General features: G+C 40.5%; 1 protein-coding gene across 1 annotated transcript in view; it reads left to right on the top strand.

Annotated features, from left to right (window-relative positions):
- The first annotated feature begins 229 nt into the window (after positions 1-229).
- CHRNA7 (cholinergic receptor nicotinic alpha 7 subunit) overlaps positions 230-22,581 on the top strand; it is a 171,300-nt gene continuing 148,948 nt past the window's right edge. Inside the window, exons 1-2 of the mRNA XM_020982020.2 lie at positions 230-450; positions 1,001-1,140. Of these exons, the coding sequence (XP_020837679.1) occupies positions 396-450; positions 1,001-1,140 (195 nt within the window). The 5' untranslated portion in view covers positions 230-395. The remainder of the gene's footprint in view (positions 451-1,000; positions 1,141-22,581) is intronic.

Here is a 22,581-nt window from a genome sequence, read left to right as displayed (position 1 = left end):
AACCTCTGCCTCCTTGTAATCCCTGCACCCGTCTCCCCATCTTCTCCCTCTGGCTTCTAGAGTGAGTGAAATCTCGGGGTGGGCAGGAGAGGAGGGGATCCCATCACGTGGAGAGCTCGGGGGGCGGAGCGGGGGGCGTTTCAGCGTTGCCGGGTACTGTTAGGGCTGCATCCTCTTTAAAGGAAGGAGCGAAGCCAGGGTGGCAGCGAGGGAGGGACAGGAGCTCGGGGAGGGAGGGAGCAAGCAAGTGACGGAGAGCCGGGCGGCCGACAAGGGCAGCGGCTGCTGGCGGTGACAGGAGCCCGCGGGACTCGGCTGCTCGGCGCCTCGCAGGGGGGGCTGTGCCCAACTTTGTGGCTGGACTTGGAGTGGGGGAGGTTGCGGGGGACCTCAGAATGAGCCGCCAGCAGGGGAGTGTGTGGTTGGTGGTGGCGGCTTCACTCCTTCACGGTAAAGCAGCTCTCGTAGTCTCGCCGCCCTCCACTCCTCCCTTCCTTCCCAAGCACTAACGGGGCTTTGAGATCCCATAGCGTTAGGAGAAGGGTGAGGGTAGTGGTGGGGGGCGGTGCCCCTCGAGCTACCCAGCTCTCTGGTACCCGGCAAGGACCCCTCTCCCTTCAGTCCTTGGGTTGCGGAGTTAGGGCGTGGAGTAGAGGGCAGGGTGGCGGGACCCCTTACTCCCCCAATCTCCTGCCTTCTACTGTCCTGGGGTTGGGGTCTAGCCTGAGGGCTGGAGGATGGGCAGAAGGACGGGGATGCCCCACAGACTCGCACGCTGAAAGGCAGACCTGGAAGCGGAAGGGGAACGGGTTCCTAGGCTCCCCCACTCCAGGTTTCTCATTTTCTGGAGGCATGTGTGCGCTGGGCGGAGGGGGGGGAGCAGGAGTGGGAGGGAGGCGACACGGACGCAGTTGGGGCTCCCTGGGAGTGGAGAAGTTGGGGTGCGGTGTCCCTGCCTGGCCGACTCTGAGCGGCCTAACTAGTTCCCCGTCTATTGAAGCATCCCTGCAAGGCGAGTTCCAGAGGAAGCTCTATAAGGAACTGCTCAAGAATTACAACCCCTTGGAAAGACCGGTGGCCAACGACTCCCAGCCGCTCACAGTCTACTTTTCTCTGAGCCTCCTGCAAATTATGGACGTGGTGAGTCTGAGGGTTGCTATCTGTTTTTGTTGCTTTTGTTGCGGTACGTAATCACGGACTCCTTTCTCCTCTCCTACCCCAAGCGTAGCCTTTCCTAGAGCCTCTTTGCCATTTGCTAAGGGCAAGTCGTTAGCGTTTCATTTATCGGGCTACTTTTGAGCCTGGAATGGAGAGAGCAAGCTAGTGAAATGCAGATTAAATTTTTTTTCTTTTTCTTTTTGCATTTATGTAAGATCGGCAGGTACTTACATAAATTTGCAGTTCGGCCGCACGAACTGCAAAATTGTGAAGTCCTAAAATAATTGTCTTGGGTGGTCCCCTATGACGAATTTCTGAGGCTGTACTCCCCTATCACATTGTAGCACAAACATGACCCCCAGACTCTTATTTTCTTTCCCTCCATTCCCTCTGAATTCTCTTCCCAGTTCCCTGAGGGCCCTGTTCTCGCCAGGTAACAATATAAATAAAATAGTCCCTCTAGCTGTCCTTACTGGATCCCGCATCTTTTTCTTAGCGGGTAGCTGCAGTAGGAAGTTTCCCCAAACGGTGATATCTAGAATGAGTAAGACCAGTTGTGATGCAGATTTCACTTTTTCTCCTTATTGTAACCACATCAGTTAATGCAGCATAAAGCAGTTGCATGAATAATCTATTCACTGCATTCATTCACTTATTCATACTCACTGAGATGGGTTTTCACACAGACACATATACATATTCAGAGAACTTATTTCAGATCGTCTTTCTTGTAAAAAAAAAAAAGGGATACCCTAATGGCCAGTTGGATAGACTTTGCATTGACAGTCAGTTTACCTGGATTCTCTTCTGTTCATGTATCTGGTCAAGATGTGGAAGTTTCAGGAATGCCACAGGTAATTTAAACAATGGGACTCCAACACACTTCTTGCCTTTCTGGTGTGGATTAGACTAATAATATTGGACTCTCAGATTCTACCCAATCTGTTATTTACTTGCACAATGTTTTGCAACATCTCTATCAAGAATCACTTTCTCCAGGTGTAACTTATCAAGGGGAACCCCTCTTTCTCTTTGGCTAGCCCAATGCTAACACAAATCAATGGTTGCTATGTAAATTCAGTTCCTTTCCCATTCTCTGATGTCTCTGGAACTCTGTGCTGAGTGCATGAATTCCTTCCCATACAAACTTTTATTATTTCCTTAACCCTGACATTCCATCTAACTCATCTGATTAATAACATTACCCATCTACTGTCCTACCCATCCCAGAAACTTAATGCTTTAACCTAGCTAAAATGTAATGTAATGAATAGCTCCCCTCCTCTAATGCATAAATTATAGATGTACACTAGCTTGCTGTAGGTGAAAGCTAGCCTGAGTCTTTAATGTGAAAAATGTGGGCATTGCTCCTCTGTGATAGGATGAAAATGAATTGAGGGGAAACAGAAAAATAGGAGTGTGGAAGGGTTAGAAGCAAACAAAAAAATGAATAGAAAAAGAGCTGATAAAAAAAAAACCAGAGAAACTAGAGAGTGTTGTCTTTCATTAATTAGAGCATTAGCTGAAAGGGAAGAGATTGACAAATTGAACTCACCTGAATTTTTGAGTGTGGGGACCCAGGGAGAAGAGGAAAAACTCACTTGGGATGCCAGGAAGTTGCTTGAAGAACAGTTTTGGCTTGAACCCAGGAGATATGCCTGGAGAGTTTCCTCAAGGATCAGGGGGCTGAGAGAAGGAGAACACTCACTGGCTAGGAATGGAGGAGAAAGGGCTGAAGAAGACAAGCTGGAAACTGGATCTGACTATGCTGTGTACCTGTGTGTGATACACAGTAGTTTCTCCTTTTAACAGAGGAGTTTTTTTTTTTTTTTTGCAGTTGAATTGAAATCAGTGGCTGAATGGGATAATGGGGGTGTTTTGGGCTGTATTGAGGTCGGGGGGATATATACATGGATATACGTATATTCTGAGTTCCACATAAAGTAGTGATGTTGAGTATTGAAGGAGTTAAGGCCTGTGACTGTGATCCATAAGGCTATAGTCAGAAGATGAGACTCACCTCTGAGGATCCCAGCTGTTAGGGCTTATAGGGAACTCAGAGGGAAGGCAAGTCCTCTGACTCCAAGTCCAGTGCTCTTTCCACTAGACCATACTTCCTCTTTAATGTTTGCTTAATTAATGACCACTTTCCCCATGCTATTTCTTGCATGTGTCATCCTCTTTCCAGACTCTTGGGTGAATCTGCTCAGCTCATTCCTTTAAGGCTCATAATACTACTTAGCAAGGTGGCTTCAGGCAACACATTTGTCAAAAAGTTGTATGTGTGTGTGTGTGTGTGTGTGTGTGTGTATGTGTATCCCTATCCTGAATATCTCCTTAAGAAATGATCATAAGGTCATAAATTTATAATTAGAAGGGACCTTGGGGGTCATTTAGTACAACTCTTTCATTTTATAGATAAGGAAACTAAGGCCTATGGTTGTACATGTTGGGAGGAATTTGAACCCAGGTCCAGAGTTAGGGCTCTTTCTCATGTAACATAGAGGTAGGGAAAGAATGGTAAGGAAGGACAGCAGGGTGGGCTGGGACATTTTGATGCTTCTCAGATCACACCAGGTAGGCAGCTGTTGACTTCATTTTCTTATAATATCAGTCCTGCTCACAAGAACATTCTATTTAAAAATTTTTTTTTTAGGCAATTGGGGTTAAGTGACTTGCCCAGGGTCACACAGCTAGTAAGTATCAAGTGTTTGGTCTGAGGCTGGATTTGAATGCAAGTCCTCCTGACTTCAGGGCTGGTGCTCTATCCCCTGCAGCACCTAACTGCCCTCTTCACAAGAACATTCTTAAAGCAAGTCAGCAAACATTTATCAAACACCTACTCTGTAGGAGCTTAGGAGACACTGCTAAGTATTAGGGATACAAAGAATGGCAAAAAATAGTCCCTGCTCTCAAGGATCTCACAGTCTAATGAGGAGAGACAACATGCAGACAACTATGTACAAGCAAGATATATCCAGGATAAATTGGAGACAATCCCAGAGGGGAGGAATCAGCATTAAGCAGCATCTGGAGAGGCTTCCAGAAGATGGGATTTTATCTGGATTTTAAAGGGAGTCAGGGAGGAAAGGAGATGGAGAGAACTCCAAGTATGAGGGACAGCCAGTGAAAATGCACAGAATTGGGAGATGGAGGAAAAATAGCAAGGAAGAATACATGGAGGGTAGTAAGGTGTTAGAAAACCACAAAAGTGGGGTGAGGCAGATTATGAAAGCCCAAAAGAGGATTTTATATTTGGTTCTGAAAGTAACAGGAAGTCACTGGAATTTACTTGATGGGATGAGGGGTGTCGAAGTCAGATCTACACTTTAGAAAGGTCAATTGGACCTCTGAGTGGAGGACGGACTAGAGTGGGGAGAGGCTTGAGGACAGGAGATGCACCAGCAGGTTATCGAAATAGTCCTGGCATGAGATGATAAGGCCTACGCCAGGGCCCTGACTGTGCTTAGGCAATGTCAGAGGGGAGAAGGGTGTGTTTATAAGAGGTGTGACAAAGGCGGAGTCAGTAGAACATGGCAACTGGTTGGATATGGAGGTGAGAATGAGGATATGAAGATGACAAACTACCTTGTCATCCTGAGTGACTAGGATGGAGGAATAATGCAACTTGCTCCCAAAAACAAAACAAAGGGGTTCTTGTTTTGTTTTTTTTGTTTGTGTGCTTTGCTTTTTCCATTGCCTAGATAGCAGACCAGTTTTAGAGTCAAGATAGTTTTAGTATGTTAAAATCTGGACAGGAAAATGTGTCTGTGCCTCTTAGGGTTGTGTTTGAGTGGATTTCAAAGCAAACCCTGAGAGGTAGAAATACCAGTTGGGTTTTTTTTTTTTTTGCTGGCATCCGTGTCTGGAATGCCTGGTGTGGAAACTTCTTCCACTAATGCAGGTCAGCAATTCATCTGTAATTTAGTGGAGCAGTGTGGCATAATGGATAAAGTACTGGAGTTGGAGTCCAGAAGACCTAGATTGGATATCTGTTTCAGACCCTTAATTGTTGTGTAACCTTGAGAAAGTGACTTCAGCTCTCTGTAAAACGAGAATAATAATTGTACCTACTTCTAATGGTTGTTTTGTGGCTCAGATAAATAATGTATGTAAAACACTTTGCAAACTTTAAAGTGCTATATCATTTTGAGCTATTGCAGTCTTAGAAAGAAGCAAAATAGCATCATGGCTCTAGGGTTGGCCTAGAGCCAGAAAAGCCTGAATTCAAGTCCCACCTCTGACATATACCAGCCATGCAATACTGAACAAGTAATTTTTCTTTTATTTTCTTTTTTACAAGTCATTTTTTCTTAATGCTACTTCCTAAGAATAGAGATAGGCACCTGGACCTGTGGTTTCATTGGTAGGGAGAATAGCAATGGACCCAATGCAGGTCAGCACCTTCTCTGCAACCTAAGTCTTAAACAATTGCCTAGAGCACTGATAAGTTGTTATACAGTGTATATCTGCCATATGGTCATATAATGGGTCATACAATATTTTTGACCCCAAATTCAGCATTGTTATCTACTATACCAGGCTGCCTCATTAAGTTACATATGAACTGCTCACCTGGAATCGTATAGGGTGTTTCTAACAATTAGTATACCCTATGTAAATGAAATCACAGGCAGCCCCTCCCTCCAAAAAAAGGCACTTTTTTTTGAGTGGGGGAAACCTTACTGGTATTTCCTACCTGTTAGGGTCTAGCTTGAGTTCCACACTAATATAAATCTTCATTCAGAAGCAGAAACATATTTCTCAGTCTAGACCTCAACATACTGAAAGGTTCAGCCATGGAACTTATGGGAGTTTCACCTGGGAAAGGTGTAAGTAATCCAAGATTCTATGTATCTATTGGCATACAAAAAGCTGATTTGGGGGAACCTTTGCCAACTCTGTTTAGACTTAGCTGGAAACCTGCATATTTTGACTGTATCTTGGCATTACCCACTATGTGTTGAGAGAGATTTGCTGACCAAAGTGATAGGGACACAAGGCATCCTGAGCCCAGTCATTTTTATTCATAAGGGGAATCATCAGTCATATATAACTCTGTGTGTATGTGTATGTGCACACACACACACACACACACACACACACACACACACACACACCCTCAATGGAAAGTTCTTGATGAAATGTTCTTAAGTACACTCTTGTTCTAGTTGGCACACCCTGTGCTATCTGGCGATTATTAGGTTTATTGGATTGGATCCCCTGGACTCAAGAATTAGAAGTACCTATGTATAAGTGCTTTGAAAAACGAGTGCTGTACAAATATCAGATTGTCTGACTCATCCTGCAACTTTCCCTGTTGTTAATGCATTTTAGTAAATCATCTCTACATCTGCCACACTGTGCTGTTAAGACACACATGACTATGCCACTATTAATATATAAACAGGTGGGGAATGAATGTGCCATTTTATGGAGCTGTGTTCAAAAGACTGACGTATGAGATAGTGGAGAAAATGAATAATACAAGCACAAATGGTGGTGTAATAGAATACTTTACCTATAGTATTGGGCTTTTCACCATCACTTATTGCTTTTGGTTTGCAATTTCGACTCTCTGAAATCTGAGCACCTTGCAAGGGGTAAGAGGTCCTTGTTCTAACCTGCAAAGTTCGCATTCTCTCTGAGATTCGTTTAGTGGCTCCCTGTCAAAGCCCATCAGGTTTGTGACCCTAAGTTTTTGGGGTCTTATTTGTAGAACTGTATGTCGTATAATGGGAAAGAACGTAGCTGGGTTTGAGTCCTGGATATAACAGTGGCTACAGAAATCCCACTAATCTCTCTGTTGCCCAAGTTCTTTGTCTATAACACGGAGACAATGCCTGCATGACTTACCTCATAAGGCTTTCATGAGAAAAATGCTCTGTAAATCTCAGAACGTCCTAAAGCTTGTCATAGTTTTTACAGTTGAACTGGAGCAGTACCACCCAATTCTGAGTTTAAAACAGATGAAAGGTAAAATGTTGGAAGTGAGACTTAAACCCAATCTTTTTTTTTGCACTTAATATTATTTTATTTTCTTCAATGACATGTAAAGATAGTTTTCAACATTTATTTTTGTAAGACTTTGAGTTCCAAATTTTTCTTCCTCCCTCCTTTTCCTCCCTCCTCCCCAAGGCAGCAAGTAATCTGATATAGGTTAGACATATACAATCATGTTAAACATACTTCACAACATGAAAAATCAGAACAAAAGGGAAAAACCAGGAAAAAGAAAAAAAAAGAATTAAAAAAAAGAAAATAGCATGCTTTGCTCTGCATTCAGACTCCAAAGTTCTTTCTCTGGAGGTGGATAGCATTTTCTATCACTAGTCTTTTGAATTGTGTCAGATCATTGTATTGCTCAGAAGAGCTAAGTCTGTCATAGCTGATCAATGCCCAATATTGCTGTTACTATGTGCAATGTTCTCCTGTTTCTGCTTGTCTCACTCAGCATCAGTTCATGTAAGTCTTTGCAGGTTTTTCTGAAGTCAGCCTGTTCATTATTTCTTATAGCACAATAGTATTCCATTACATTCATATACCACAACTTGTTCAGCTATTCCCTAGTTGATGGGCATCTCCCACAATTTCCAATTCTTTGCTGCCACAAAAAAGAGCTGCTAGAAATATTTTTTGTGCATGTGGGTCCCTTTCCCTTTTTGATGTTCTCTTTGGGATACAGACCAAGTAGTGGTATTGCTGGATTGAAGGGTATACACAGTTTTATAGCCCTTTGGGCATAGTTCCAAATTGCTCTTTAGAATGTAAACCCAGTCTTCTTGTCTTGGCTCTCTATTCATCACATGGTTGCCTGTGATACATACTGGTTATGTGACCTTGGGCAAAATGGTGTTCTAGGCAACTTTCTAAGATTATACATTACAACAAAGGTGTGATGAGCATTACTGAAGGGAATTTTCCTCAGTATAGATCACTATACTGGTAAAAATCACAGGTTTAGCCTCTATCCCTTAGATATACAGTACATTTAAAATATAAACATAGTTTAAGGTGTAATTAAAGACCTTTCTCCCTAATAATTAACTTAAGCAAACATTGCTTGATCAAATCTTTAGCCTATCAGTCTTTGAAATGCTTCTTTCTGGAAGTCATCCTGGGCACACTCTTCCCTAAAACAGCCCAGGAAGAGCTCAGAAAGTGTTGCCCTGAGGTACATGGCATAAGACCAAATTTGAGGACTAGCTTCTAATCACTGCTTCTCTGTACTGACATTTACGCTGTGTAGGGGAACAAACACTAGGACTCTGGTCACTGCATTACCCCCATACATAATCCCTTTTAGACCAGGACTCATTGCAGTCAGTGCTGGTCAGCTCCTTCCTAGCTCTAGCATTTCTTCTCCCTTCCATACAACTCACTTCTTCTTCTCATGTCAAATTAACTGTCACTTATGGTTTTATTCTTTCTCCACATATGACTACTGATTTACTCACTAACTACAAATACTAGGTCACAGTCCATGCTCCTTCCTTTACCAGATCTAGGCCAGTTTCCAAACATCCTATGACTGAAACCATATATGAAGCTACTGGTGCCTCTTAAACAAGGGTGGAGAACTGGACCTAAGATTTCACTGATACAGGGAATTCCCTGGTAAGGAAACCTCCTTTGTCAATGCAGGCATCAATGCCTTCTCTGCAACTTGTAATTTTAAGCAGGAGTCCTTAATCTGAGGTCTGTAAACTTGTGCATTTTTATTTTCCTTTGTTTCCTTTGCAATCCTATGTATTTTATTCATTGTAAAAACATTATTCTGAGAAAAAGTTCATAGATTTTATTAGTTGGGCAAAAGGGGCTACGGTACAAAAAATGTTAAAAATTCCTGTCTTAGAGAATTGCTTAGAGCACAGTGTCAAACATGAGGCTGAGATTAAAACGTAATTTGGAAATATTTAGCAAAATAAATTAACATACAATAAAACATAGATAACACTACATTAAAAAACTAAGTCAATATATGGGCCTTAGGGATCTGTGTGTATGGAGTAGTGGCCCTGATTCTATTTGAGTTTGACCCCACTGGTTTAGGGCACTGAGAATATAAGTGACTTTCTCAGGGCTACCTAGCCAGTAGGTGAGAGAGAAAACACTTGAACTCAGGCCTTCCTGGCTCCAACGGTAGCTCTCAAGCTTCCTTGCAAACAGGCCCTGGGAACAATCAGCAGCTGTAAAGATGTACCCTTCCCCATCCTCCTTCATACTACTTTGTGGATAAGCCTCATTACTTCTCTCATCTCTGACATATTTGAACTCCCCAAGAATGCTTATTTTGGAGTCAGACCCCACTTGGGTTTCTTTGCCATTCTGGCACTTCAAGCAAACTTATTTTCAAAGTCCATCTAATTTCTCCCTGCTGTTACCTGCAGGCAGTCCTGCTTAAGGAATCATTCCTGTGACTTCTGTCTTTCACAGATGGCAGCTGAAAACATTTCTCATGTGTTTTACCTTCTTCAGAGGCCTGTTTCTTCCCTTCTGTATGGTTGAAGTAAAACAGAGAAAATCATGTAATTTGATGATGTCATTAAAAAAACACAGTAATTAATTTTTTTCCCCAATCAGTAATATATAACTTTTCATCCTCCCTTGTAGAAAAAAATGAATGAATATATTAATTTCAGAGAAAGCTTATTTTTCAGGTATTGGATTCAGAGGCAAACTATCCTGCTAAGATCAAAGAAACATTTGAACAGAAACAGGCCATGTGGGCATTGAATTTGGGTCAAGAAAGGATGAATTTTTCCCCCTTTAATAAGATGCATGAGGAGACAATCCTGAAGTGAGCCCTGATGCTCTGTTTTAATGACTATGAAACCCTGTCCACGTGGAGTGTTGGAATATCATCTGCAATAGGATTGCCTGGCATATATGTGGATATGGTGGTCAATGTGGGGAGGGTGTATTTAAAAGTCTTGGTTTTTTTTCCCTGACAGCAGGTTCAGCTTAATATATATTTTTAGTAGGTGCTTAATATATATTTTTTGAATGCCACCACAAGAAGTTAGTAAAAAGCCATTGATATCATTGACAAGACTAAGGCATAAAGACAAAAACTGGTATAGATGTGTGTGTGTGTGTGTGTGTGTGTGTGTGTGTGTGTGTGCGCGCGCGCAAGCACATCACTGAATTGCTCTAATTTTGTTTTCACACAACATCTTTAGCTATTTTAGTTTGCCATTGAGGGAAGGCCAGAGTGTCACCTACTATAGAGAGCTCAGTCATAGAAGGGGAAGGAAGAGCTTGGGTAGGGGTGGGGAACCTGCAGCCCTGAGGCCACATGTAGCCTTCTAGGTCCTCAAGTGTGGCCCTTTGACTGAATCCAAACTTCACAGAATTCTGGAGAATTCAAAGATGTTTGGGTTCAGTCAAAGGGCCACACTTGAGGACCTAGAGGGCCACATATAGCCTTGAGGCTGCAGGTTCTCCACCCCTGGCCTAAGTCATAGAATTTTAGTTTCATAGATTTGGTTTCATGGGTTTAGATCATAGATTTAAAGCTGGAAGGGACCTTAGAAGTCATCAAGTCCAACCTTCTTATTTTGCAGATGAATAAATTAAGCCCTAGATTGGTTAAGTGCCTTGCCCAGGGATCATATAACCAATACAGGTCTAAGGAGGGTTTCAAAACTCTTCCTGATTCTGAGTCTAGTGAATTTTCCATGAAAAGACTAGTCCAGTCGAGATCATCTTTGCTGTACCCTACAGCCCTGATATTCTACCATTCTGTGGAAAACAAAACAAAACAAAAACAAACCTCTTCTCAAGAGAGATTTCCAAAGATATCTGGCAGATAGGTGTTACATGAAATATGGGTATAATGACTTTCTTCTAAACCTGCTGTTGCCCTGAGCAACAACTCTACTTCACATATGCACCCTCAGATATAAACTGCTTTATCAAAGGAACTCAGGATTGGCTTCTAAAAATTGACAGGACTCTAACCATAGGAGACAAGGATTCTTTTCTGCCTTTCTTGCCCCCCTTCCTATTCCTTCATAATTGTGGGGTAGACAGGGAGGTGGAAGAGCAGAGTAGCAGGCATAGACATGTAGAAAAAGAATTTGTTCAAGGTACATGTCAGAAAGTAAAATAATTCTGTTATAATAGATATATGCATTTCTAAAAACCACCAAGCTGAAAAATCACACAATAAAAACTACAGGGCTTATGGGAAATATACTGTTAGGAGGCACAACGCTCAAAAATTTCATCAGTGATATATTTAAAAAGGTAGGAATCTAATAAAAATAGTAGCAGAATTTTATACATTTCTTTTCTTTTTTTCTTTTTAGGCAATTGGGATTAAGTGACTTGTCCAAGCTCACACAGCTAGTAAGTGTCAAGTGTTGGGTCTGAGGCCGGATTTGAACTCAGGTCCTCCTGACTTCAGGACTGTTGCTCTATCCACTGCACCACCTAGCTGCCCCCAGAATTTTATACATTTCAAATGGTTAAGAAATACATAAATATCTTAGTAAATAGTGGCAGCCTACATGGTCTCAGGCTGCTGCACAACTTACACTCTGGGCTGGCAAAACCCATAGGCACTGGCAAGAGGGCATCCTCTGGTGGCCTGAAATGCTGGATTCAGGGCAGGTCTTGGCCATGGTGAAAGGTTGGAGAAGGGGATGGAGTTCATGTGTGGCACCAGCTCTTCTTTGCCCACAGCTCTTACCATACCAGAAAATATATGATAAATATCACTTTCCCTTGAAAAAGATGTAAAGTTTGCTTGTTGAAGCGGGCATTGGAAGGGTTGAAGCTTGTGACTTATTGTGAAATGGTGTATTTTTCTGTATTTTTTTGCTGTTTTCTCTGGGAAAAAAATTGTAAATAAGCAAACCAAAATTTGAGTTATGCTCAAACTACTCCCCAATATATCAATCATGCTGGAACAAATTCAAAGCATTTCAAGGCAGGTGTCATAGCAGACCTATGTGACCAGGGCTGGCTGAGAGAAAGAGACATTAGGAAGAAGAAAGTAGAAGAGACACAGGGATAGGAGAGAGAAGAGATCCTGGGTTATGTGGCAGGCTAGAAGATAAGGAGGGCTTGCTAAGGGTGGGACTGTAGATCTGTAGGGCTGTAGGTCACTATGGTGATAACATCAGCAGACAGCTATGAAGGCAACAGTGTGCAGCAGCAGGTGACAGAGAACAGCAGAAATGAGGCTGTAGGTGGAGCAGGTAGGAGAATGAAATGCAGAGCCTGAATTTGCCACATACACAGGACCAGTGACTGTAATGCTCTCAGATTGCTGGGGCTTTCCTTAGACATATTCTCGAGGATGGTCATGAGTTTTCGGTGACTAAGACAGAAACCTTTGGGGAGGATAAGGTGAATAAAAATGGTGTTTATAGGGAACCGAGGGCACATCCCTAATCACTATTGCATTCATTAGGGAAGCCCTGTGTTATTTGCAGGCATTGATGTCATATCCTTAAGTGCAAATCAAACTGAGCCAGAGTATGATGTTTTTTTCCCAGACAGAGATTCTAGGTAAGGCACAAGCCAGAAGAGATATTATTGAGAATATCCAATTCAGAACCCAGTCCAACTGCCAAGAGTAGGGGAGTTTAGCAGCCTTACTTGACACTTGGGTTATATAACCACGATTATGGCTCAATTCAGGTCAACATTTTTATTAATGGCAGCTGAATATACAGATATCATGATTATTAAATTTGAAAATGACTAAGCCAAGCTGGGAGTGGGGGGAAGGATAGCAAAAATATGAGAGTCTGAGTTTTAAAAGACTTTTGTCAAATGGACTTAAATCTACAAGATGAAATTTAGTAGGCATAAATCTAAATTACTATACATAATTTTTAAAATAATGTATGAAAATGAGATTTGGGAGGTCTAGCTTGAGATCCATTCACAAGAAAAGACCAGAGGATTTTAATTGACCACAGGCTCAGACAAAGCTATTAACAATTAGTTCAGTCTTAGACCATACTGTTACAAGCCCAAAGCCTGAATAAAAGGAGGTAATAGTTGTACGGTACTATATGTTGGTCATAGTATAGCTGGAATATTTTGTTCCTTCTTTATAACATACTTTGAGGGCCATTAAAAAAAATCTACATGTATATAAGGGGCAGCTAGGTGGGTCTGTGGATAGAGTGCTGGGCCTGAAGTCAGGAAGATTCATCTTCCTGAGTTCAAATCTGGCTTCAGGCACTTATTAGCTGTGTGACCCTGGGCAAGTCACTTAACCCTGTTTGTCTCAGTCTCCTCATCTGTAAAATGAGAAGGAAATGGCAAACCACTCCAGTATTTTTGCCAAGAAAACTCCAAATAGGGTCATGGAGAGTTGGACACAACTGAAATGACTCAATCAAAACATCACCTCATGTATATTTTATATTTTATTTTTCATAACATATTTTATTTTTTAAAAATTATTTTATTTTTAATTTATGGAATAAAGCAAGCATTTCTATAACATGGTATAATAAAAAGATAATTATAAATAGATGTACATATGTAGGTGGTATGGGCTCAAACTTTTTTTTTACTGATAAGAGTATATGATCAAAAAAGTTCAGAGACTCCTGTCCCAAGACATGGTAAGTTTGTAGGCTTCATTGATAGAAAGAGTACACATGCATATGGACAATGTATTGAAATAATATATGATATTAAATATTAAGAAAAATCATATGCTTTTAGAACATTTACTATGGAGTCAAGAGACCTGTGTTTTCTTCTTTAGGCTCAACTCTGCCATGAGCTAGCTGTGTGACCTTGAGCAAGATGAATAACTTCTACAGGTCTTAGTTTTTTAAGTATCATCTGTAAAATGAGTCAGATGGTTTAGATGATTTCTATTTTGGCCACCAGACATGGCAACCAACTGGAAGTTCTCCTCTTGGAGTTATTTGAGAGATGCAACCCTGAAACAAGGTGGTTATGATGGCTAACTGAAAGTCCCTCTCACGGAAACAGTTGTGAGGTGTAGATGAAGGACCAAGAGTGTAGAGTTAGTGAGGGAATGGTCACCAGGCTGCCACTGTGGAGGTGAAACAGGAGTGAGTGGGAGCCAAGTCAACAAACTAGAATGAGGCACCAGAGAGTGCCAGCCTTTGGCCTTGTCTAAAGTATTGTGTTCTGTTCTGGGTGATGTGCGTTAAGAAGGATATTGATAAGCAGGACAGTGTCCAGGAAATGGCAGTCAAGATGGTGACGGATGTTGAGGATCATTTGAAAGAATTGGACATGCTGAGCCTGGAGAAAATAAGATTTAGGGAAGACATGATAGCTTGTTATATGTGTTATATGGATGAGGGAATCAGACTTTTTCTGTTTGACCCTAGAGGGCAGAAAAAACCAGGAGCGATAGGTAGAAGGGTAAAAGTGGCAAATTCAGGCCTGATGTCAGGACAAATTTTCCTAACAATGAGAGCTAACCAAAAGTGAAAAAGCTGATTGCCTTGAGAAGTGATGGGGTCCCTCTCCTTGGAAGTCTTTTATTAGTTTTTTTCTTCTTTTTTTGGTGAGGCAATCGAGGTTAAGTGACTTACCCAGGGTCACATGGCTGGTACATTTAAAGTGTCTGAGGCCAGATTTGAACTCAGGTCCTCCTGACTCCAAGGCCCAAGCTCTATCTACTGCGCCACTTCGCTGCCTGGAAGTCTTTAAGCAGAGGTTGGAGGATCACTCACCAAGTACGTTATAATGCGTTTGGACTAGGTGGCCCCCTCAGGTCTTTTCCAAGTCTCAGATTTTTTGATTCCACACTTTTTTATCTAAAATATTCTAAACCCTCCTCAATCATAAATCTATGACATTATCTATGTCATAGATAATTAGTAGATATTAGATACTGGATCTGGAGTCAGGTCTAGATGAAGCTGGGTTCAAATCTTAGCTTCAACAGGAGCATGAGACCAGATGATTTCTGAGGTCACACAATTTAGAGCTAGAAGGGACCTTAGAGGCTATCTTGTCCAATGCTCTTATTTTATGGATTAGGAAACTTAGGCGTAAGTGATTTGCCCAAAGTCAGATAGTTAGTCAACATCAGAAGTAGGATCTGCGTGAAACTCCTTTGACTTCTAAAGTCATCAATCTTTCCACTGTACCACAGTGCTTCTCAGTTTCCTGAAACCATAAAAAAGTCATCACCCAACCCACAGCAGTGAACATTTACGTTACCTTAGATATTAGTAAGCTAAAGTAATAAGCACCATGTTCCTTTTTAATCACAATCACTTGAGATTTCTTTTAGCAAGCATGTTGTGAAATAACTTAAATTTGTTGAATGATTGGTTCTTTGTCACCAAAATGAATATAACTAGATATTAGCTGGCACATTATCACTGGGCATGCACTTCGATAGTTTGATAACTGACATTAGTGTCAGTGGGCTTTTAAAAACTAATCATTGGCTGAAAACAAAGTAGAGTTGCATAAGTTTGGGCACTTTGTATAATCTTTTTTGACCTATTCTGATGACTTCTAACCTACTCCCCCTAATGCTGACATTGCTAAGAATACTCTTTGAATTGTTTGCCTTGTTCTCTTCATTATTTTTATTGCCTTTCTGTTTATTCTAGAGTTTTATTCTTTGATTCATGGGCCTTACACTTTTTTATTCCTTTTTTATTCTCTGTATTCCTCATGGACTTAAAGCTTCTAAGGTGCCTATTTTGAATTCCCTCTTATAAACAGATTCTTTGTTATTGCCTTGCAGATCTTGTTCCCGGAATCTCCTTTTCTGCTGTGCCTCACTTTTAGAAATATCAATTCATGCATATCATAGAGAGGATATTACTCCATGATAGGGATTTTTCTTTGTCTCTATTTGTGAATTGCATTACTAACCTTTGCCCTTCTCATGATCATCTTCCTACTCATTTGCTCTTCAATTTCCTCCTGGGTCCTTGTCCTTCTGCTCTTCTGGGTGTCATTTACCCCCAGGAATTCTGATTTCTTTTTTCTTGTGGCAGGATGCTGTCCATGGTAGCACAATGGTCTCTCAGAGGTAGTGGAATCTCTAAACACCAAATCCCTGCAGATTATACCCATTGTAAGCTCCTCATTGCCCATTACTATATCGGTCTCCACCCCCACCCCCCGGAGCATTCTTCAGTGGGACTCCCTCCCACAAATGGAAACAGCTGAAATTACTTTATTTTTTTTGCACATAATTCCTATTTTGAAAGAGATTATTAGGATAAGAGAAAATGTCTAGTTCTTCATTTTGTTAGTCATGTGCCCTGGAAGTCTCTAGTCTTTGAACTAGGTTTGTTTTATCTTGTTTTGTGATTGCCTGGGAGATTGGAATTATATTTCAAGTGTTTCAAAGGAAGCATATCTTTTTTCTTTAATGATGGACTTGATTTTTCAGAAATAACCACAAATCTTTCAAACCTACGCCTTGGGAATAAGGTGGGTGTTCAATCTGGGAAGTACTATTTTGAGTGACCAAGGAGGAGTAAGGCTCTTTTTCTTGTGTGACTTCTAAGCAGTTTCTGAAGGAATTTCCAAGAAGAATTCTAAAAGTTTGTTTGATCAATGGCAGGATCAGTGGGAAGAAACATATTGACCAGGTGACTGCTAAAGAGAAGCTATGACTTGGAACTCTAAGTCCCAGTGGACTCATATAAAAAAAAGAAAAGCAATAAAAATCTATCTCATTACTTTATAGCCACAACCCACACTGAAGTAATCATATTTGTATGCAGATCTATTTAAAATATGAGAAATCTAATATATAGGATTTGAAGATTTTCCTTTTTAAAAGAACATTGAATTTTAGATACCCCAAGGGTTATATATTTATTCAGTAAATTTGGTACTGGTTACTTTAGGACAAAATGTTTTCTGGATTATATATATATTAATAAGATTTAGACTGCATGTACACAAAGTCAGATATCTAGATAAGAACTGAAGAATTAATGTAATAGTTTTCTATTTATCCTGTATGTCTTGTTTGCTTATTGTCTCCTCCATTAGACTGTGAGTTCCTTGAGTGCAAGGACTATTGTTTGCCTTTCTTTGTATCCTTAGCACTTAAGAAACAGTGGCTGCTTAATAAATGCTAACTGACTGACTGAGTAATCTGGATAGTTATAAATAATCATCTTTGGCATGTATGAATGTCCAAATTTTTTCTGAATTATTTTTTGTTTTTATTGTGTGTGTGTATGTGTGTATGTGTGTGTGTGTGTGTATGTGTGTTTGAGATTTACTGTATAGACATGGTCAAAAGTCAGATATTTATTGTGTTTGAGCTATCTAGGATTTGTCTGGAATCTCTACAGTATTTATATCTATGGGCCTATACTAACTCTAAAGTGAAGATCTTCCGAGATCACAGATCCATTGGTCACATCTCTGTTTGTATTGGCTTTGTTGACCAGAATTTTGTTTGCCCAGGTTGATTTTAATCTGGACACTAGTAAACCTACATCTGTGGCTAGTACAGAGAACAGAAAAATGTGTTGTTGCAAATTTTTTTTTCAGTCTGAAGTAATTTGACTAGGGAGCAGAACCTGCTGCAAAATTCTTCTGAGTCATAAACAAAGAAGACTCAAGCAGAGAACGTGATTCAGAACCCTGTAAAGTCAGTCTGGTTTCTACGCAGCTAGAAGAATGCATAGAGTTTGTGTGGTCACAGAAATGCATTCCTCCCCCACCCCCTTTACAATGTAGATGTTACTTCCATATTTATTTTCCCTGCATGAGATCGTTACCACAACTGCCATGATAAATGGGCAATCCTTTTACAATAACTGCCTAGCATACATTAAAAAAACATTGTGTTGATGGCACCTTTATTGTTTCTAGGGAGGAAAAATTATGAGCCATGGAATAGGGTAAAAAAGGGAAAGAAATATTAATGACAGGAAACTTGTTTCTTTTTCTGGAATATATTGTATTATTTTGGTAGCAGTTGGGTCATTGCTGATGTCCCAAGGCCATGAGAAAACTAAGAGTTAAACTGAATGTCATTAAATATAGAGATACTGGGTTGTCCATGTGTATGTATATTTATGTGTATACACACATATACATATAACTAAATGGTTATATATATGTATTATATACATAGTTTTTATATATAGCTCTGTGTCTACATATATATTTGAAAAGGACATGTTTCAAATGTCTTTTTCCTGGGCCTTATGCCTTTTCCTCATTTTCTATGCTTGGAATGCCACCCTTCTGCACTATCCTTCTCTTTGCCTATTGAATTCCTACTTATCCTTCCAAGACCACTCAAATGTCACTTCTTTCAGGAAGTCCTCTCTGATTCCACTCAGTTGCAAATAAGCTTTCTTCCTCCTTGGGCTTTCCACAATATATTTATTGAACCTTTGTTATATTCTTATCAAGTCTCATTTTATCTTTTTAAAATTAAATTTTGTGGGGCAGCTAGGTGGCACAGTGGATGGAGCTCCAGCCTTGGAGTAAGGAGGGCCTGAGTTCAAATGTGACCTCTGACACTTGACACTTACTAGCAGTGTGCCCCTGGGCAAGTCACTTAACCCTGATTGCCTCACTAAAAAAAAAAAGGAGAAAAAAATTAAATCTTGTTTTTAAATATGACAGTCTGCCTTCTCTCCTTCCCACTTCCCCCTTCCATTGAGAAAGGAAGGGAAAAAAACAGGACCCCTGTTAAAAACAAGTCTAATCAAGCAAAAAAAAATTCCTATATTGGCCATGTTAAAAAAAATGTCCCAGTTTGCATTCTGAATCCATCATCTTTCTGCCAGGAGATGGGTAGCATATTTCATCATGAGGCTTCTGGAATTGTGGTTGGTCATTGCATGGATCAGACACAAAGAGTGCTGCTACAAACATTTTTATACGTATAGGTCCTTTACCCCCTCATTTTGTCTTCTAGTTGTTTACGTGTGTGTCCTATCTTGCTATTAGAATGTAAGCTCCATGAGGGCAGAGACCATGTTAAATAGGAATTTTCTGTCTCCCTCAGCACCTAGCATGGTGCTCTGTACGTAGTTAAATAAATGTTTGCTGAAGTATTATTAAAATAAATACTTCTTTCATACCCTAGGGTGAAGAGGAACTGTAAGGACTTTAGTTCCAAAAGGATCATTTTCGATTTGACATTTGAAAAATCCCATTTATTTGTAGGAGGAAAAAGTCTTCTTTCATTAGATCACCATACCCTTAGAACACTGAAAAGCACATTGGACTAGGAGCTGGGGAATTGGGAGCAGTACCATGGTTTAGTAGAAAGACTTCTGAATTTGGAATTGGGAGACCCCAGTTCAAATTCTAGCTCTGAGAGTTATTACTGTGAGAAAATTACTTAATCTTTTTCAGCTTCAATTGCTTCAACTATAAAATGGCACCACAGCACCTATCTCATATAGTTGCTATGAGGATCAAATATAATAATAATAATAATAATAATGCATAATGCATGTAAAGGACATTGAAAACATTAGGATATGATATAAATGTTAGCTATTAATAGAAATGGACCTCTCTCTCTCTACCCCTTCTCCATTTTTTTAGTTTCCGCCTTCAAGGTCTCATTTGGGTGTTTTTACTTCCATGATAATATCTCTGAATTTTCTCCTCTCTTTAGCTTCCCCCTCCTCAAATTTATCATAATATCTCTCTTTTTCATTTATCACAAGTTTCTTTGAATTCTTAGTGCATAGTTATTCTTAGTTCAGTGTTCTTTCTATCACACCATGCTACAGCATAAGGCAGTACATAATTGATGGACAAAGTGAGTGGGAGATAAAGTTAGATTAAAGGACCAGGCTGTGGTGGACCTTGAATGTCAGAATGAAGACTTTATACTCTCTTTTTGAAGCAATGGAGAGACTTCAGAAGTTTTGATACAAAGTGATGAAAATGGCATTTTAGGATGATTAATCAGGTGGTAGTGTGCAGGATGGATTGGAGAGGAGACTGCAATTAGGAAGACAAGTCAGGGAGTTATTGCAGTGTTACAGATAGAGTAGTGACAATGGGGATAGAAAGCAAAGGAGAGAGATGAGACACATTTTGGAGGAAGAAATTCCAGAAGTTGGTGGCTGATTGCATTTAGGAGATTGAGCAGATGTGATAATTAAATGGTGTCTCTGAAGTTTCAAAACCTGAGTGATAGGGAGGAGGCAGTTCATTGGAAGAGAGAAGTTGGGATGGGAAGATGGTAGGCAGTTGGAATATGCTCTCAAAGAGGCACTAGGAAAATTGAAAAGGAAGAGAACAAGTTCAATTTAGGACATGCCGAATTCAAAGTGTTGGCAGGATATCCAAGTCAAGGCTTGATAGTGATATTTGAGAGTCATTTGCATAGAAATGGGAGTAAATAAATTCTCTTCAAGAAAATATGGAGAAAGATATACGGAAGTCTAAGGACTAAGCCTTTGGGCATGTCCATAGTCAGGCTTGAGAAGGAATAGTACAAGAGATATGAAGAGAATTAGGATGATGGCTCAGAATCTGAGGAGCAAGCTTGAAGAAGGAGGTCAGCAGTGCTGGATATTGCAGAGGTCAAGAAGAAGGAATACTGAGCAAAGGTTATTTATTTAGAGGGGGTGTAGGAGGTAATTGGAGACCTTCAAATCTCAGTTGAATGGTGGAAATAGAAGCTAGATTGCAGGGAGTTAAGAAGGGATTAGGTGTTGAGGAAATGGAGGCAGTGAGTGTCAACTGCTCTTATGAATGAATGAAAAAGCATTTATTAAGCAATTACTATGTGACAAGTAATGTGCAAAGCACTGGGAATACAAGTAAAAAAAGCAAGGCAGACTTTGCCCTCAAGGAGCTTACTTTTTAATGGGGAAGACAGCACATATATACAAGTGGCAGATTGGTCAGAATAGAAGGGAAGCAACAAGAAAATGACTGGAGGGGACAGCAGAAGACTTCCCCCCCCCTTTTTTTTAAGATAAAGAATCAGTGGTGCAGCTAAGTGGTACAGTAGATAGAGCACAGGCCCTGGAGTTGGGAGGACCTGAGTTCAAATCCAGCCTCAGACATGTAATCCTTCCTAGCTGTGTGACTCTGGGCAAGTCACTTAACCCCAATTGCCTCACTAAAAAAAAAAAAAGATAAGGAATCAGAGAGGGAGAAATAGGAAATTTCAGACTATAGGAATTAGAGCTGGAAGAAGCCTTATAGATCATTTAGCTCACCCCCTCACTCTACAGATGTGGAAACTGAGACCCACATAGATGAGTGACTTGATCAATGTCACAAAAGTAGGAAGTAGCTGAGCCTGGGTAGAAATCAATACCCCACCCCAACTTTAAATCCAGAGTTCTTACCTTGCATCATGATGCTAAGTAACCATAAACAAAGGCAAGATGGGAACAGCCAGGGCAGATATGCTCTAAGGACATACTAAACCGAATTTACCCAATGAATATGGCATGACCATTGACTCTAGGGAAATGGCAGCCGCAGGAGACAGACCTGTCTGGCATTTGAAAAGCAGAGATGGCTCATTCTGAACAAAGCTCCTGGGACTGAAAGACAGAGTTAGAATGAGACAGGGCCTCCTGAAGCAGTCACAGTTGCTAACTAAAGATCAAGTCACGTGTACTCAGCTTGCAGAGGACAGCAGGTCAGGCACCTGTTTTTTGAGCACAAATTCTTCTGTCTTCACAATCCTTAGGAAAAATGTTTAAGGTTTGGATTTTTTGTGGGTTTTAGGTATGGGCCAGGAGTGAAGGTAACTTAAAATTTTAACTGGTATAGTAAAAGAAGTTTCATCTACTTTACCACATAAGGTATTTCTGAATTGCCTCAAATATTTCTAAATTTTGGTATCATTCTCTGTTTTATGTGTACTTGTCTAGGTGAACTTCCCATCTAGATTGTGATATGGTCCCTGAAAGCAGGAACCATACTTTTCTTTTATCCTCTACAGCCCTGGAGCATACAGTAGTTTCTCAGTCAATAAATACCTATTGGGAGACTGGAGCTAGGGTATGGGGGAAGGAGGGCCTGTGGTGGAGAAAGGACTAACAGTGAAGACTGAGACTCAGAGAAGGGCCCAATTTGTGGGGCTTGACTCACATGTCTTCTTTCCCCTGCACCCCCATTCTGGAGTAACTATGGTTTCCCAATAGATATTTATTGACTGAGGAGCAGCTATATGCCCTAACATTCTAAAGGCTAAAAGACTAGTATGGTGTCTGTCCTGAGGGCCACATCACAGTGTAGGTGGGGAGTTGAGGCAAGCACACAGAAAACAATTAGAGAATGATAAAACAATTTATAAATATTTGTGATAATTTTAAAGTGGTAAATTATATGTTATAGATTTGAAGAATCTTGGGGACTGTGACCTTTAAAAAGTTTGAGAGACATAGTTTCTGGGTAATAAATCATTAATAATGCTGGCATTAATAATAAAAGGGGTCAGTGACACTCTCAAATGCCAAAGACCCCTCATAG

This window comes from Phascolarctos cinereus, unplaced genomic scaffold (assembly GCF_003287225.1).
Source record: "Phascolarctos cinereus isolate Bilbo 61053 unplaced genomic scaffold, phaCin_HiC Scaffold_3;HRSCAF=262, whole genome shotgun sequence".
Classification (NCBI taxonomy): Eukaryota; Metazoa; Chordata; class Mammalia; order Diprotodontia; family Phascolarctidae; genus Phascolarctos; species Phascolarctos cinereus.
This window is presented reverse-complemented; position numbering and strand designations above follow the sequence as displayed.